This window comes from Rhinopithecus roxellana, chromosome 6, assembly GCF_007565055.1.
Source record: "Rhinopithecus roxellana isolate Shanxi Qingling chromosome 6, ASM756505v1, whole genome shotgun sequence".
Lineage (NCBI taxonomy): Eukaryota > Metazoa > Chordata > Mammalia > Primates > Cercopithecidae > Rhinopithecus > Rhinopithecus roxellana.
In genome coordinates, this window is record NC_044554.1 from 674,164 (window position 1) to 690,466 (window position 16,303).

A 16,303-nucleotide genomic window follows, 5' to 3' on the forward strand; every position below is an offset into this window, starting at 1 on the left:
TCCGCTTCCCGGCTTCACGCCATTCTCCTGCCTCAGCCTCAGGAGTAGCTGGGACTACAGGCGCCCGCCATCTCGCCCGGCTAGTTTTTTGTATTTTCAGTAGAGACGGGGTTTCACTGTGTGAGCCGGGATGGGATGATCTCGATCTCCTGACCTCGTGATCCGCCCGCCTCGGCCTCCCAAAGTGCTGGGATTACAGGCGTGAGCCACCGCGCCCGGTCCTCTTTCTTTTCTCTGCCATGGGATCCTCCTATGACGTGTCTGTCTCTTTCTCTTAAAAGCACTTGTAATCCCAGCACTTTGGGAGGCCGAGGCGGGCGGATCACATGAGGTTGGGAGTTCGAGATCAGCCTGACCAACTTGGAGAAACCCCGTCTCTACTAAAAACACAAAATTAGCCGGGCATGGTTGCGCATGCTTGTAATCTCAACTACTCAGGAGGCTGAGGTAGGAGAATCGCTTGAACCTGGAGGTGGAGGTTGTGGTGAGCCCAGATCATGCGAGTGAAACTCCGTCTCAAAAAAAAGTATCTCTGGGTCGGGCGCGGTGGCTCATGCCTGTAATCCTAGCACTACTTTGGGAGGCCAAGACGGGTGGATCACTTGAGGTCATGTATAATATTATACATAATATTATATATTATTATATATTTTTTATATTATATACAATAATATATTACATGAAAAATTACATACTGCTCACATATTAAAATAATATTTTGAATAATAGAATATTTGAATTCTAGAACTAGAGTATTTAACGATGAAATTGTTACAATAAATTCCACCTGCTTTTTTTTTTTTAAGTTTGGCTACTAGAATGTTTAAAATTCACATGTTACTTACATTTTGTTTCAGAGGATTGCCTCCGTTTTAAAATTTCAGGCTGCCTGCTTAAAGGACCAGAAGCTAGGAAGGTCCTAAAATCTGAAATTGTTGAATAATGTTATTATATTTTTTCCATTTGTTAATAGCCATATAATTGTGAACCTCAAATATCTGAGACAGATCTCAGTTAATTTCGAAAGTTTATTTTGAGGCCAGGCGCGGTGGCTCACGCCTGTAATCCCAGTACTTTGGGAAGCCGAGGCGGGTGGATCACCTGAGGTCAGGAGTTCAAGACCAGCTTGGCCAACATGGTAAAACCCCAGATCATGTGAGTGAAACTCCGTCTCAAAAAAAAGTACCTCTGGGTCGGGCGCGGTGGCTCACGCCTGTAATCCTAGCACTTTACTAAAACAAAAATTAGCCGGCTACTCTGGAGGCTGAGGCAGGAGAATCGCTTGAACCACGGAGGTGGAAGTTGCAGTGAGCGGAGATCGGATCGTGCCACTGCACTCCAGCCTGGAAGACAGAGCGAGACTCGAGAGAGAGAGAGAGAGAGAGAGAGAGAGAGAGAGAGAGAGAGAGAGAGAGAGAGAGAGAGAGAGAGAGAGAGAGAAAACTGGACATGGGGAGGGGGCTTCCAGGTCCTAGGTAGATAAAAGACAAATGGTTGCATTCTTCTGAGTTCCTGATTAGCCTCAGAAAAGGAGGCAATCAGATATGCAGTCATTTCAGTGAGCAGAGGGGTTACTTTGAATAGAGTGGAAGGCAGGTTTGCCTAAGCAGTTCCCAGCTTGACTTTTCCCTATAGCTTAGTGATTTTGGGGCCCCCAAATTTATTTTCCTTTCACACAGTATACTATTTATTAATACAAATGCGTATGACTTTATACTCAAGGGTAAATGCAAATACCCGGTGGGTGGGCCTGGCTCAGTTCAGGGAGGAAGCCCTGACTGAAAAGCCTGCAGCTTACGTTTCATTCTATCTTCTTTCAGCCCAGCAACTGAGCACGTCTTCTGTCATTCAGGGCCTGAGGGGGCGGGTCCTTAAACATCATCCAATCAGAGACGCTGGACTGGGACCCGTCCAATCAGGCACACAGCTGGAGCGAACAGGACGGCTTCCGGGAATTGGCGGGGCCTTTGTCTCTCGCCTCAGCCGGAGCTCCGGCTCTCGTCTTCATTGCTCTGTGTCCTCTGCTCCTAGAGGTCCAGCCTCTGTGGCCCCGTTACCTGCAGGTATTGGGAGATCCACAGCTAAGACGCCAGGACTCCCTGGAAGCCTGGAAATGGTGAGAGTGCCGGATCCCAGATCCCGAGAGAGGGGGAGGGGCTGGTTGGAACTGCTGGGAAGTGGCGGTGGCGAGACTCCGGCTGCTCTGCAGTCGATTCCAAAATCCGCGGCCGGGAGTTCTCCTTGGCGCAGCTCGGCCCTCAGTCCCCTTCAGTCATAAGATGGCTGCTGGGCTGGCAGCCGGGACCCCGGGCGTCCTGTCTCCTACCTGCGGAGTGACCGTGCCCTGGCCTGGAACCCTTTCTGGGCAGCTCTGCACCCGCAGCGCCGCATCTCTCCCCGATGACTCAGGGTGCAGGGTTCATGAATAGGAAGAGCTTTGGTTCGTGGGGTTCCCAGACCCTCCTTTTTTAAATTAAAATATATGGAAGTCACCCCGAAAATATTAAAGAATTTAATCAAGACAGTCATTCACAGATTATAGAGCACCCAGCTGTGGTTTGTAGTTTGTGGTCCATGGGAGGGGCTTGAAAGAAAGACTTTTATAAGGTGTGTGATGAAGAAAACCAGTAGTTGGTTAGGTACCGTTATGTAGTTTCTTAATTTGTAAAATCAGGGTGAACATGTCCTGGTTATGTCATCAGAGGTTAATTGGTAGTTTATGGTTGGTTAAGCCTGAATTTTGTTTCCCCCATGTTGTAATTTACAAAAAGTTTGAGTTAGATTTTTTTTTTTTTCATTTCTTTCTGAGACGGAGTCTGACACTGTGGCTCAGGCTGGAGTGCAATGGCGCGATCTGGGCTCACTGCAACCAGCGCCTCCCGGGTTCATGCAATTCTCCTGCCTAAGTCTCCCAACTAATTGGGATTACAGGCGCACGCCGCAACGCCCAGTTAATTGTTTTGTATTTTAGTAGAGACTGGGTTTCACTGTGTTGCCCAAGCTGGTCTCGAACTCCTGAGCTCAGGCAATCCACCGGCCTCTGCCTCCCACAGTGCTAGGATTACAGGCGTGAGCCACTGCGCCCGGCCAATTTGACTTAAATTTTTTTTTTAAATGGGGACCCTGGGACTGGAGCTACCTCAGTCTGATTGCCTACTACTTAATTATGTTCACACTCCACAGGGGACAGATTTTCCCCTGAATTTTTCACATGTGGCCCAAGCAGAATCTCAAGACTACTCCCCACCCCCAATTCCTCCAGCTTAACTCTGACTTGCAGTAAAATACCAAATTTCCAGTTCTGACATTCCGAAATGCCAACTTCCTCATCCTACTTCACATTGTTTTAGTGTACATTTTAGATACTGTATTTTAATTAATCATTTTTTGACAAAGCATCGGATAGCACTTTAGAAAAATTTTTGTCTGTTTGAAAATATTTCCCAGGAGAAGAAAGCAAAGAATCATCCCCTGACACTGTGTTGTAAAAAATGTCTGCGCCTCTTTTTAAAAAAATCTTCCCTAGGCACAGAGATCTTATCAAAATGTTTTTGGGTCAAGGTTTCCCTTTGGAAACTTTATGGAGTGATGTTTCCTCAGCCGCTCCTCAGTGTTTTCCTGGTTTTGACTTTTAGTACTGTCTGGGGATAAACCAAGATACCCACAATTGCTATGTCTGCTAGAATGTTTAGTGAATATCAGCTCCTGGGTCATTTTCTCCCATAGGACAGTCTCATGTATGGAGTGTAGCTTTTCCAAAGAGCAGATGGATGTCATGGGGCTGACAGGCATCTCCTGGTGCACTTTTTTTTTTTTTTGAGACTGGCTCACGCTGTCACCCAGGCTGGAGTGCAGTGGGACGATCGTGGCTCACTGCAACCTCTGCCTCCCAGGTTCAAGCGATTCTCTAGTTTCAGCCTGCCAAGTAGCTGGGATTACAAGTGCACGCTGACACACCTGGCTAATTTTTGTGTTTTTTGTAGAGACAAGGTTTCACCATGTTGGCCGTACTGGCCTTGAACTCCTGGCCTTAAGTGGTCTGCCCACCTTGGCGTCCCAAGGTGCTGAGATTACAGGCACCCTGCGCTGGCCACACTTTTTGTGTTTTTTGAAAAGCTAACCCGTTGAGACATTAAGATTGTCTTCACCCAGCCCAGCTTTCATTTCTTGGAGACAGATTGCTGGTCAGCCAATCAGATGCTGGTATTAAGGGGAAAACAAATAATTTCTTCCCCCTGAATTCTCTAACATTTGTGAAAGAAAAAATAGTGTACCAAAAAAAAAAAACAAACAAACAAAACTTAAAAAAACTTACTCCAGTGAGGTGGTGCAAGAACTTGCAAACGGCCGGGCGCGGTGGCTCAAGCCTGTAATCCCAGCACTTTGGGAGGCCGAGACGGGTGGATCACAAGGTCAGGAGATCGAGACCATCCTGGCTAACATGGTGAAACTCCGTCTCTACTAAAAAATACAAAAAAAAACTAGCTGGGCGAGGTGGCGGGCGCCTGTAGTCCCAGCTACTTGGGAGGCTGAGGCGAGAGAATGGCGTGAACCCGGGAGGCAGCGGAGCTTGCAGTGAGCTGAGATCTGGCCACTGCACTCCAGCCCAGGCGACACAGCGAGACTCCGTCTCAAAAAAAAAAAAAAAAAAAAAAAGAACTTGCAAACTAAAATGCATCTGGAGCAGTAACTGAGGTATAGTGTCTCTGAACAGCGTGGTCATTGAGCACTTAGCAGGATGGGGTGGGAGAGTCAAGTGATCATGGCGTGACTTGACAGGAGTCAAACACATCAGTTTTCTGATCAGCACTGCCACTCTATGGGGGTTTATAATCTTGAAAAATGTGTTCACTTTTTTTGACTTCAGTTTTTTACTGTAAATTGCTTTTATTAGTAAAACTTGAAAGGTAAAAATTTTTTAAAAAGTGGGTTTCAGGGAGAGAAATATCTAATTATATAGTCCATTTGTTAAAAATCATCATTTATCTTTTTCTTTCCCAGAATGAGTTTAAGAATTTTCTCAGGTGTGTCTTTTATGGGTGAGATCAAACAGAATTCCAAGTCTTGACTTTTAGAATGCTACCAAGGAAAAAAATAGGGAGAATCTCTTTTTAATTTTGGCTGTAGAAAATAAATACTTTTGGCCGGGCGCAGTGGCTCAAGCCTGTAATCCCAGCACTTTGGGAGGCCGAGACGGGCGGATCACGAGGTCAGGAGATCGAGACCATCCTGGCTAACACGGTGAAACCACGTCTCTACTAAAAATACAAAAAAAAAAAAAAAAAAAAAAAAATACTAGCCGGGCGAGGTGGTGGCACCTGTAGTCCCAGCTACTTGGGAGGCTGAGGCAGGAGAATGGCGTGAACCTGGGAGGCGGAGCTTGCAGTGAGCTGAGATCCGGCCACTGCACTCCGGCCTGGGTGACAGAGCGAGACTCCGTCTCAAAAAAAAAAAAAAAAGAAAATAAATACTTTTCCACAAGAATATGTAGTAGATGATTGGTGAGTTACTTACATTTGTGAAAACATCAGTTCGTACATGTAGAGTACATTTGTGACAGTGAATATCTCTGGCCTATGTCCTGTTATCTTGATTTCTGAGTTTAATGCTGAATTATATGGTAAAACTTGGTACCTCCCAGAAGTGTTCCCATATGACTAACTGTTTACTACATGATTTTTAATAAAAATTATAAAATAACACATTTATCATCTAAAAGGAATGGATACTTTTGCTTTTCTTGTTGAGGTATAAAATGTAAACACCTTAAAATGTCTTCCCCTTATATAATCACTGTGTTTGAGTAATTTTGCTGGATTTTTTAAAACACTTTCAAAAACCAAGTGAATACCTCTGACATGGAAATTAAAGCTTCAGCCCAGTGACTCCAAGCTAAGGCTAATATGGAGCCTGCAAAAGGAGGTTATTAAAGGCCCAGTTAGGTTTTTTCTGGAGAGCCTCCCCTGCAGATGTCCCAGCCTGCTTACACCAGCCATGGAAGAAGCCTTTATACTGAGAGAAGCAACAGAGCCCAGGAAAGCTGGGGACACACAGGCAGATGCAGTTAAGGTTAAGATGGAAGGGGACTGGGAGGGTCTTACTGAAGATGAAGTTGTTACTGTTTTAAGGTAGTTTCTAGACTTTATAAAATAAAACAAAGTTATATTTATGTACAAAAAAATTTGAATTCCAAAGGAGTATTGCAACAGGCAAAGTACCAACTATAAGATCTTTACGGATTGCAAAGTTTAGGCAGACAAGATTAGAAAGAAGGTGGGAGGAGATGGCAAATAGAGGGTGGGAAAATTAGATTTTATATCAGAATGTTTTACTCTGAAGTCAGTGTGTTCTTAGCTGGGACATAAAATGGTGTATGTTGGCTCAGACTGAGGGTAGCTCAAAGTTCTGAACCTGTGGGAAGAAGATAAACTTAAGAAAAGTTTGATTAAGAAGTATTTTTTCTTAGCCACTGAGACCAATTCAGCTGTTTTTTTTCTGTTGTTGTTGTTGTTTGTTTTTTAATGAGAAAAGAAAATGTGGAGTCTGTGTTTGGTTATGTGATAAGTAAGAAAAGAGAGCACCATCTAAATCATAATGGGAAGGGTGTTTCTTTCCATAAACTGTTCCTGGAGAACAAAAAGGATGGATAATTTTATTAATCACAGCTATTTACCAGGATTATCTATGTGCTTCATCTTTCCCCACCTCTTTTCTTGGTCCTGTTTCTTCCATTTGAGTTTTCCTGTGTTGTGTCTTTTATAATAAACTGGTGAGCATAACTACAGTGTTTGCTGAGTTCTGTGAGTAGCTCTATCAAATTATTGAACTTGAGGGAGGTTATGGGAATCCCAGATTTTTAAACGGTAACCCCAGTGTATAGATGGGCCTATGGAATTTGTGACTGGCATCTGCAGTGAGGATAGTGTTGTGGGACTGAGCCCTGAATCAGGGTCTGTGCTGACCCTGGGTGGTGTCAGAATTCAGATATTAGACAATTAGTTGATGTTAGAGAATTGCTTGGTATTCAACAAACTTTAGATATTTGGTACCAGAGGAGAGATATCACAGAATCCTGGCCTGGAATGGAACTCTGGGTATGTGGGAATGGGAGACTCTGCTCTCCTGTACACAGGCTGTCACACTGCCCATTGTCCTGTGATTCCAGGTCTCCTCCCAAGGTAAGCAAGAACTGAAAACTTAGAGGAAATGAGCTGTGATAACGGACCCCTTTTTTCCACAGCTGCCACCACAGGATTCCCATCCACTCTCAAACATACCCACTAGACATTGATGTGTCCACACCCCTCCCAGGACTAGGCACCGCCCTCAGGAATTTCACCATTTTTGATCCTGGTATTTTTTGCCAAAAATCCACAAAAGTGTCTACATGTCTCTGGGCATATCCCCACCCCCGTACACTGAATCTGCAGTAGCAACCTGCTTTCTCCACCAACCAACAGTTCTGCACCACCTGTTCATCATCTCGTCTGCCTGCATGGACACAAATCAGAGTACAGCCCCCCGGGCTATTTGTCTGATAGCACAAACAAATCCTTCCACCTACATTGTACTATTCTCCACTCATGGATTTTTTTTCCTTTTAACTTTTATATTTGGTTCGTGGTACACGTGCAGATTTGTTATATAGGTAAAATTGTGTCGTGAGGCTTTGGTGTGCAGATTATTTTGTCACTGAGTTAGTAAGCATAGCACCAAACAGGTACTTTTTCTGATCCTCTTTGTTCTCTCACCCCCCACACTCAACTTGGCCTCTGTGTTTGTTGTTCCCTGCTTTGTGTCCATGTGTTTTTGTTTGTCTGTTTGTATGTTTTTAGATGGAGTCTTGCTCTCTTACTCAGGCTACAGTTCAGTGGCATGATCTTACTGCAACCTCTGCCTGCCAGGTTCAAGTGATTCTCCTGCCTCAGCCTCCCTAGTAGCTGAAATTACAGGCACCTGCCACCATGCTTGGCTAATTTATTTATTTTTAAAAATAGTGACAGGGTTTCACCATGTTAACCAAGCTGGTCTCAAACTCCTGACCTCAACTGATCTGCTGGACTCTGCCTCCCAAGATGCCATGTGTTCTTATTATTTAGCACTTACTTATAAATGAGAACATGTATTTGGTTTTCCATTTCTGCATTAGCTTGCTAAAGGTGATGGTCTCCAGCTCAAACCATGTTGCTGCAGAGGACATAACCTTATTATTTTTTTAGGGCCACATAGTATTTCATGATGTTTATATATCGTATTTTGTTTTTATTAAATCTTTTGTTTTATTTTGGAGACAGGATATTCTATTGCCCAGGCTGGAGTACAGTGGTGTGATCTTGGCTGACTGCAGCCTCAATATCCTGGGCTTAAGCAATTCTCCTACTTCAGCCCCCAAAGTAGCTGGGACTACAGGCATATGCCACCACACCTAGCTAGTTTTTCTTTTTGTATTTTTTGCAGGTACGGGGTTTTGCCACATTGTCCCGGGCTAGTTTCAAACTGCTGAGCTTAGGCAATCCAACTGCCTCGGCCTCCCAGTGTGCTGGGATTATAGGCGTGAGCCACTGTACCCAACAATATGTTTTCTTCTTTTTTTCTCTTTCACAGTCTCCCTCTGTCACCCACACTGGAGTGCAGCAGTGCGATATTGGCTCACTGCAGCCTCCACCATCCAGGTTCAAGCGACTCTCCTGCCTCAGCCTCCCAAGCAGCTGGGATTACAGGCATGCACCACCATGCCTGGCTAATTTTTTTCGTATTTTTTAGTAGAGATAGGGTTTCAACCTGTTGGCCAGGCTGGTCTTGAACTCCTGACCTTAAGTGATCTGCCCACCTTGGCCTCCCAAAGTGCCAGGATTATAGGTGTGAGCCACTGTGTGAGCCATAATGTTTTCTTTATCCGGTCTACTATTGATAGACATTTAGGTTGCTTCCATGTCTTTGCTCACAAGTACTATTGTGAATAGTGCTGCAAGGAACATGCATGTGCATATGTCTTTAAAATAGAATAATTTGTATTTTAGGGGGTATATAGGATATTTTTTGGGTATCCAGGTTGCTGAATCAAATGGTAATTTTGATTTTAGTTCTTTGAGAAATCATCACACTGCTTTCACAGTGGTTGAACTAATTTATACTCCCACTAACAGTGTATAAGTATTCTTTTTTTTTTCTTTTTGCAGCCTTACAAGCATCTGTGTGTGTGTGTTTTTTTTTTTTTTTTTTTGACTTTTTAGTGATAGCCATTCTGACTGGTGTGAGATTGTATCTCACTGTGGTTTTTCTTTACATTTCTCTAATGATTAATAATGAGCATTTTTTAATATGCTTGTTAGCCACATGTGTTTTCTTCTCTTGAAGAACATCTCTTCATGCTTTTTTCCTACTTAGTTTTTTTTTTTTTTTTTTTGTAAACCTGCTTAAGTTCTTTATCAATTTTGGATATTAGACATTTGGCAGAAGCATAGTTTGCAAATATTTTCTATTATTCTGTAGGTTGTGTTTTTACTTTGTTGATAGTTTCCTTTGTGAAGAAGCCCTTTAGTTTAATTAGGTCTCATTTGTCCATTTTTGCTTTTGTTGCAATTGCTTTTGGTATCTTCATAATGAAATATTTGCCAGTTCCTATGTCTAGAATGGTCTTTCCTAGGTTATATTCCAGGGCTTTTGTTTAATTTTAAGTTTCAAATTTAAGTCTTTAATTTATCTTGAGTTGACTTTTGTATGTAGTGTAAGGAAGGGGTCCAGTTTCAATCTTATACATAGTGCTAGCTAGTTATGCCAGCACCACTAAATAGGGAATTCTTCCCACATTCCTCTTGTCAGCTTTGTAGAAGATCAGGTGGTTATAGGTGTGTGGCATTATTTCTGGGCTCTCTATCCTGTTGCATTGGTCTATGAGCCTGGTTTGTTTGTTTGTTTGTTTGTTTTTTTGGTACCAGTACCATGCTGCTTTGGTAACGCAGCCTGGTACTATAGTTTGAAGTTGGGTAATGTAATGACTCCAGCTTTGTTCTTTTTGCTTAAGATTGCCCTGGCTATTCGAGTTTTGTTTGTTTGTTTGTTTTGTTTGTTTTTGTTTCATATGAATTTTAAAATAGTTTTTTTTCTGTTAAGAATCTTTTTGGTAATTTGATAAAATAGCATTAAATCTGTAAATTTTTATTTATTTATTCATTTATTTTTTGAGATGAAGTTTTGCTCTTGTCGCCCAGGCTGGAGTACAATGGCTCAGTCTCGACTCACTGCAACCTCCGCCTCCTAGGTTCAAACAATTCTTCAGCCTCAGCCTCCTAAGTAGCTGGGATTACAGGCATGCACCACCACACCCAGCTAATTTTTGTATTTTTAGTAGAGATGGGGTTTCGACATGTTGGCCAGATTGGTTTCAAACTCCTGGGATTACAGGCGTGAGCCACCATGCCCAGCCTTAAATCTGTAAATTTCTTTGGGCAGTATGGCCATTTCAATGATACCAGTCTTTTCTGTCTGTCAGCATTCAGTGATTTTCCATTTGTGTCATCTCTGACTTCTTTAAGCAGTGTCTTGTAATTCTTGCCCTGGTTAGCTGTATCCCTAGATTTTTTATTTTATTTTTTGTGGAAATTGTGAATGGAATTGTTTTTGATTTGGCTTTTGGCCTGGATGTTTTTGATGTACCAGAGATGCTACTGATTTTTGTACATTTATTTTGTATCCTGAAACTTTGCTGAAGTTGTCATTTTAAAGTGCTTTTCTGTAGAGAATACAGAGTTTTCTAGGTATAGAATCATGTCATCTAGAAACAGGGATAGTTTGACTTTCTCTCTTCCTGTTTGGATGCCTTGGATGCCTTTTTTTTTTTTTTTTTTTTCAATTGCCTGACTGCTCTGGCCAGGACTTAGAATTCTGTGTTAAATCGGAGTGGTGAGAGAAGGCATCCTTGTATTTTGGCAGTTTTCAAGGAGGAATTCCTCCAGCTTGTGTCCATTCAATATGTTGACTGTGGGTTTGTCATAGACAACTCATTACTTTGAAGTATGTACCTTCTCCCCCGCCCCGCTGGATGGAGTCTTGCTCAGTTGCCCAGGCTGGAGTGCAGTGGCGTGATCTCAGCTCACTGCAAGCTCCGCCTCCTGGGTTCACGCCATTCTACTGCTTCAGCCTCCCTAGTAGCTGGGACTACAGGCATCCACCACTATGCCCGGCTAACTTTGTTTTGTGTTTTTAGTAGAGAGGGGGTTTCACTGTGTTAGCCATGGTGGTCTCGATCTCCTGACCTCATGATCTGCCCGCCTCGACCTCCCAAAGTGCTGGATTACAGGTGTGAGTGAGCCACTGCTAGGTTAAAGTATGCTAGGCTAAAGTATGTACCTTCAATGCCTAGTTTGTTGAAGGTTTTTTATATTAAGTAAGTTAAATTTTATCAGAAGCTTTTTCTGCATCTATTGAGATAATCTTGTGGGTTTTTCTGCATCTATTGAGATAATCTTGTGGGTTTTGTCTTTAGTTTTGTTTATGTGATAAATAACATTTATTGATTTGTGTTTGTTGAACCAACTTTGCTTTTTTTTTTTTTTTTTTTTTTGAGGCGGAGTCTCGCTCTGTCGCCCGGACTGGAGTGCAGTGGCCGGATCTCAGCTCACTGCAAGCTCCGCCTCCTGGGTTTACGCCATTCTCCTGCCTCAGCCTCCCGAGTAGCTGGGACTACAGGCGCCCGCCACCTCGCCCGGCTAGTTTTTGTATTTTTAGTAGAGACGGGGGTTTCACCGTGTTAGCCAGGATGGTCTCGATCTCCTGACCTCGTGATCCGCCCGTCTCGGCCTCCCAAAGTGCTGGGATTACAGGCTTGAGCCACCGCGCCCGGCCCAACTTTGCATTTTAAAGACAAAGCCTACTTGATTATAGTGAACTAGCTTTTTTTTTTTGAGATGGAGTTTCACTCTTGTTGCAATGGCATGATCTCAGCTCACTGCAGCCTTTGCTCCTGGGTTCAAGTGATTCTCCTGCCCCAGCCTCCCAAATAGCTGGGATTACAGGCATGCGCCACCATGCCCGGCTAATTTTGTATTTTTAGTGGAGACAGGGTTTCTCCATGTTGGTCAGGCTGGTCTCAAACTCCCGACCTGAGGTGATCCACCCGCCTCAGCCTCCCAAAGTGCTGGGATTACAGGCCACCGCGCCTGGCCGAACTAGCTTTTTGATGTACTACTGGATTTGGTTTGCCAGTATTTGTTGAATTTTTCATCAATATTCATCAAGGATATTGGGCTAAATGAAATTTTCTATTTTTTATTATATCTCTACCAGGTTTTGGTTTCCGAATAATGTTGTTCTTATATCATGAGTTGGGGAGGAGTTTCTTCTCAATTTTTTTGGAATAGTTTTTGTAGGAATGGTACCGGCTCTTTTGCGAACATCTGGTAGAAGTCAGCAGTGAATCTGTCTGGTGCGAGACTTTTTTTTTTTTTGGTTGGTAGGCTGTTTATTACTAATTAAATTTTGGAGCTTGTTATTGGTCTGTTCAGGGATTTGATTCCTTTTTTGTTCAGTCTTGGGAGGATGTATTTTTCCATAAATTTTCATTTTTTTCTAGATTTTCTAGTTTGTGTTCATAGTAGATTTCAAGTTATTTATTTATTTATTTATTTATTTATTTATTTATTTATTTATTTTTTAATATGGAGTCTCGCTCTGTTGCCCAGGCTGGAGTGCAATGGCACGATCTCGACTCGCTGCAACCTCCGCCTCCCAGGTTTAAGCGATTCTCCTGCCTCAGCCTCCCGAGTAGCTAGGATTACAGACGTGCGTCACCACACCCAGCTAATATTTGTATTTTTAGCAGAGATGGGGTTTATCATGTTGGCCAAGCCAGGCTGGTCTCAAACTCCCGACCTCAGGTGATCTACCGTCCTTGGCCTCCCAAAGTGCTGGGATTACAGGCGTGAGCCACTGTGCCTGGCCAAGTTATTTGTATTTTTGTACATTCAGTGGTAATGTTCATTTTGTCATTTCCAATTGTATTTATTTGAATCTTCTTCATTAATCTAGCTATTAGTTTATTATTTTTTTCAAAGATTTAACTTCTGAATTTCTTGTTATTTTGTAATTTTTTTATGTATAGATCTCCTTCCGTTCACATCTGATTTTAGTTTTTTTCTTGTCTTCCGCTAGTTTAGGGGTTGATTTGCTCTTGCTTCTCTCATTCTTTTATTTGTGATATTAGGTTGTTAAATCTAGATCTTTCTAACTTTTCGATGTGAGCATTTAATGGCATAAATTTCCCTCTTAACACTGCCTCAGCTGTGTTCCAGGGATACTGGTGTGTTGTATTTTTGCTCTCATTTGTTTCAAAAAACTTCTTTATTCCTGTCTCAATTCCATTATCTACCCAAATATCATTCAAGAGCGAGTTAAGTTCCATGTAATTGTATGGCTCACTGTAAACTCCGCCTTCCAGGTTCAAGTGATTTTTGTGTCTCAGCCTACCTAGTAGCTGGGATCACAGGTGCCCGCCACCATACTCAGCTAATTTTCGTAATTTTAGTAGAGTCGGCATGGTTTCACCATGTTGGCCAGGCTGGTCTTGAACAGATCTGAGGTGGTTTGCCTGCCTCGGCCTCCCAAAGTATTGGGATTACAGGCGTGAGTCACCATGCCGGGCCATTTATGTTGTTTTAAGATGGAGAGTAATTTCTATTAGGATTATTTGACCAAGTATTGAGTTTAGGTCCTAATATCTTTGTTAATTTCCTGCCTCAATAATCTGTCTAATAGTGTCTGTGGGGTGTTGTTGTCTCCCACTGTTACTGTGCTAGAATCGAAGTCTCTTCGTAGGTTTCCAAGAACTTGCTTTATTCGTATGCACTCATGAATAACACCTCTTTTCTTCTGTTTTTCCCCTGCCCCCATAAACATTCTTTAAAGTGCACACAGTGTGCCCAAGGTTACTGCTTAGATGCCAGAAGCCAGTTATCTACTGAGTTCAGATGTCCAAGAGTTCAACAGTATGTCCAGAGGCCTGGCTGTTGTAGGAGAAAATATAAATTAGAAATAAGAGACTTTATTACTCTGTTTCCTGAAAATAAGGAGAATATTTTGCTCTTCTCTGTTTTCTTAAAGCATTTAGATTATATGTAGATATTTTTCTGCTTTTTTGAAATGTATGTAAATCATATGAACAGCTAAATCCTTTGTTTTTCTTTTTGACTCAGGGTTCATTTCAGTTTTTTTTTTTTTTTTTTTTTTTTTTTTGAGACAGTCTCGCTCTCTGTGTCACCCAGGCTGGAGTGCAGTGGTGCGATCTTGGCTCACTGCAACCTCCGCCTCGTGGGTTCATTCGATTCTCTTGTTTTAGCCTCCTGAGTAGCTGGGACTACAGGTGTACACCACCATGCCCAGCTAATATTTGTATTTTTAGTAGAGATGAGGTTTCGCCCTGTTGGCCAGGCTGGTCTCGAACTCCTGACCTCAGGTGTTCCACCCACCTACCTTGACCTCCCAAAGTGCTGGGATTACAGGCCTGAGCCACCGCACCCGGCCAGCAACTTACTTTCTATTCCTGCAGATGCAGTGGTTGTTTCACAAATCACAGAAAACTAAATATAAACACAATAAAAATTCCTTTAAACTACATTGAAATTTTCCTTTCTGTGTCTCTCTCATCTGTCTGTATTTTGTTTTTATTCTGTACATTTTTTTTTTTTTTTTTTTGAGACGGAGTCTCACTCTGTCGCCCAGGCTGGAGTGCAGTGGCCGGATCTCAGCTCACTGCAAGCTCCGCCTCCCGGGTTTACGCCATTCTCCTGCCTCAGCCTGCCAGGTAGCTGGGACTACAGGCACCTGCCACCTCGCCCGGCTAGTTTATTGTATTTTGTAGTAGAGACAGGGTTTCACCATATTAGCCAGGATGGTCTCGATCTCCTGACCTCATGATCCGCCCGTCTCGGCCTCCCAAAGTGCTGGGATTACAGGCTTGAGCCACTATTCTGTACATTTTTTAAAAACTCAATGACAGAGAAACAGAAGAAGAAATAAAAATACTGGGTCCTTCATCTAAATCCTGGGAGTTACTGAACGTTTAGTACTAGCTCCCAGGGTGTTATGAGGATTCAATCACATAATGTGTTATTCCCAGTGAAGCGCTGTGTGAGAACTCTTGAGAGTGAGAACACAGTGAACGCAGTGTCTGCTTAATAAACATTGCAGTGTACATGTGTATGTGCTGTTTTCCAAAGGCAGACTTATTCAGACATTGCTGCCTTCTTTTTCATCTGTAAACTTTAAAGAGACAGCAAAGAAGATACTTTAGGGTGGAGATGGATTGTCTTCATTTGTGTTGTGACAAGAGTGCTGAGTATAAGCTACGCTTTGCTGTGCCTGCTTCCTCTAACTAGTGCTAATAATGAGCCTAAGGGGAGCAACATCAGCATTGACAAGGACTTGTTTAAAATACCCATTCATGGACCCTTTCCAAACCTGCAGAATCACATTACATAGAGTGGGGCCAAAATCACCAAGTGATTTATAAGCTCGTTAAAGTCTGAGAGGCAATGCTTAGCTAAGTGATTATCAGCTCAGGCTTCTAATGAGGATTACATGGCCAGTTTGCAGAAATCTTTTTACTTGTGCCCTTTCCGCAAGTTCTGTTTAATGTCCTTGGTGGAAGCATCCATGTTGTTTTAATTATTAGATTGGTGCAAAAGTAATTGTCGTTTTCGCCTTTTTTTGTTTTTGAGAGATTTTTGCTGTCGCCCAGGCTGGAGTGCAATGGCTCGATCTTGTCTCACTTCAACCTCCGCCTCCTGAGTTCAAGTGATTCTTCTGCCTCAGCCTACCCAGTAGCTGGGATTATAGGCATGCACCACCACATCCTGGTAATTTTTTTCTTTTTTTTTTTAAGTAGAGATGGGGTTTGGCCATGTTGGTCAGGCTCGTCTTGAACTCCTGACCTCAGGTGATCCACTCGCCTTGGCCTCCCAAAGTGCTGGGATTATAGGCATGAACCATCGCACCTGGTCTGTTTCTGCTGTTAAAAAACAAAACAAAACAAAAAAACAACTATTATTATTACTTATTATTTTTATTTCTTTTTCCTTGCCATTAAAAAGAAATTGGCAGCAACGACAATTACTTTCACACCAACCTAATGAGTGCCTCAGGTGATTCTAGAGTGAGAACAGAATCAGCTATGAGGGGTTCAAAATACATTCATAAGAATTAATTTCTGCCTTTGTACTAAAGGGTGGTCACAGGGCCAGTTCTGTTTGAATTTGGTAGGAACAGAACAGTGCAGCCCATATTGCCATTACTGTAGCAGAAATTGCTG

At 42.7% G+C, this 16,303-nt stretch overlaps 1 protein-coding gene across 1 annotated transcript in view; it reads left to right on the top strand.

Moving 5' to 3' along the window:
• Positions 1 to 1,949: 1,949 nt before the first annotated feature.
• The window catches only part of LOC104679414 (zinc finger protein 273), a 34,548-nt gene continuing 20,194 nt past the window's right edge, over positions 1,950 to 16,303 (top strand). Inside the window, exon 1 of the mRNA XM_010384975.2 lies at positions 1,950 to 2,116. Within this exon, the coding sequence (XP_010383277.2) occupies positions 2,114 to 2,116 (3 nt within the window). The 5' untranslated portion in view covers positions 1,950 to 2,113. The remainder of the gene's footprint in view (positions 2,117 to 16,303) is intronic.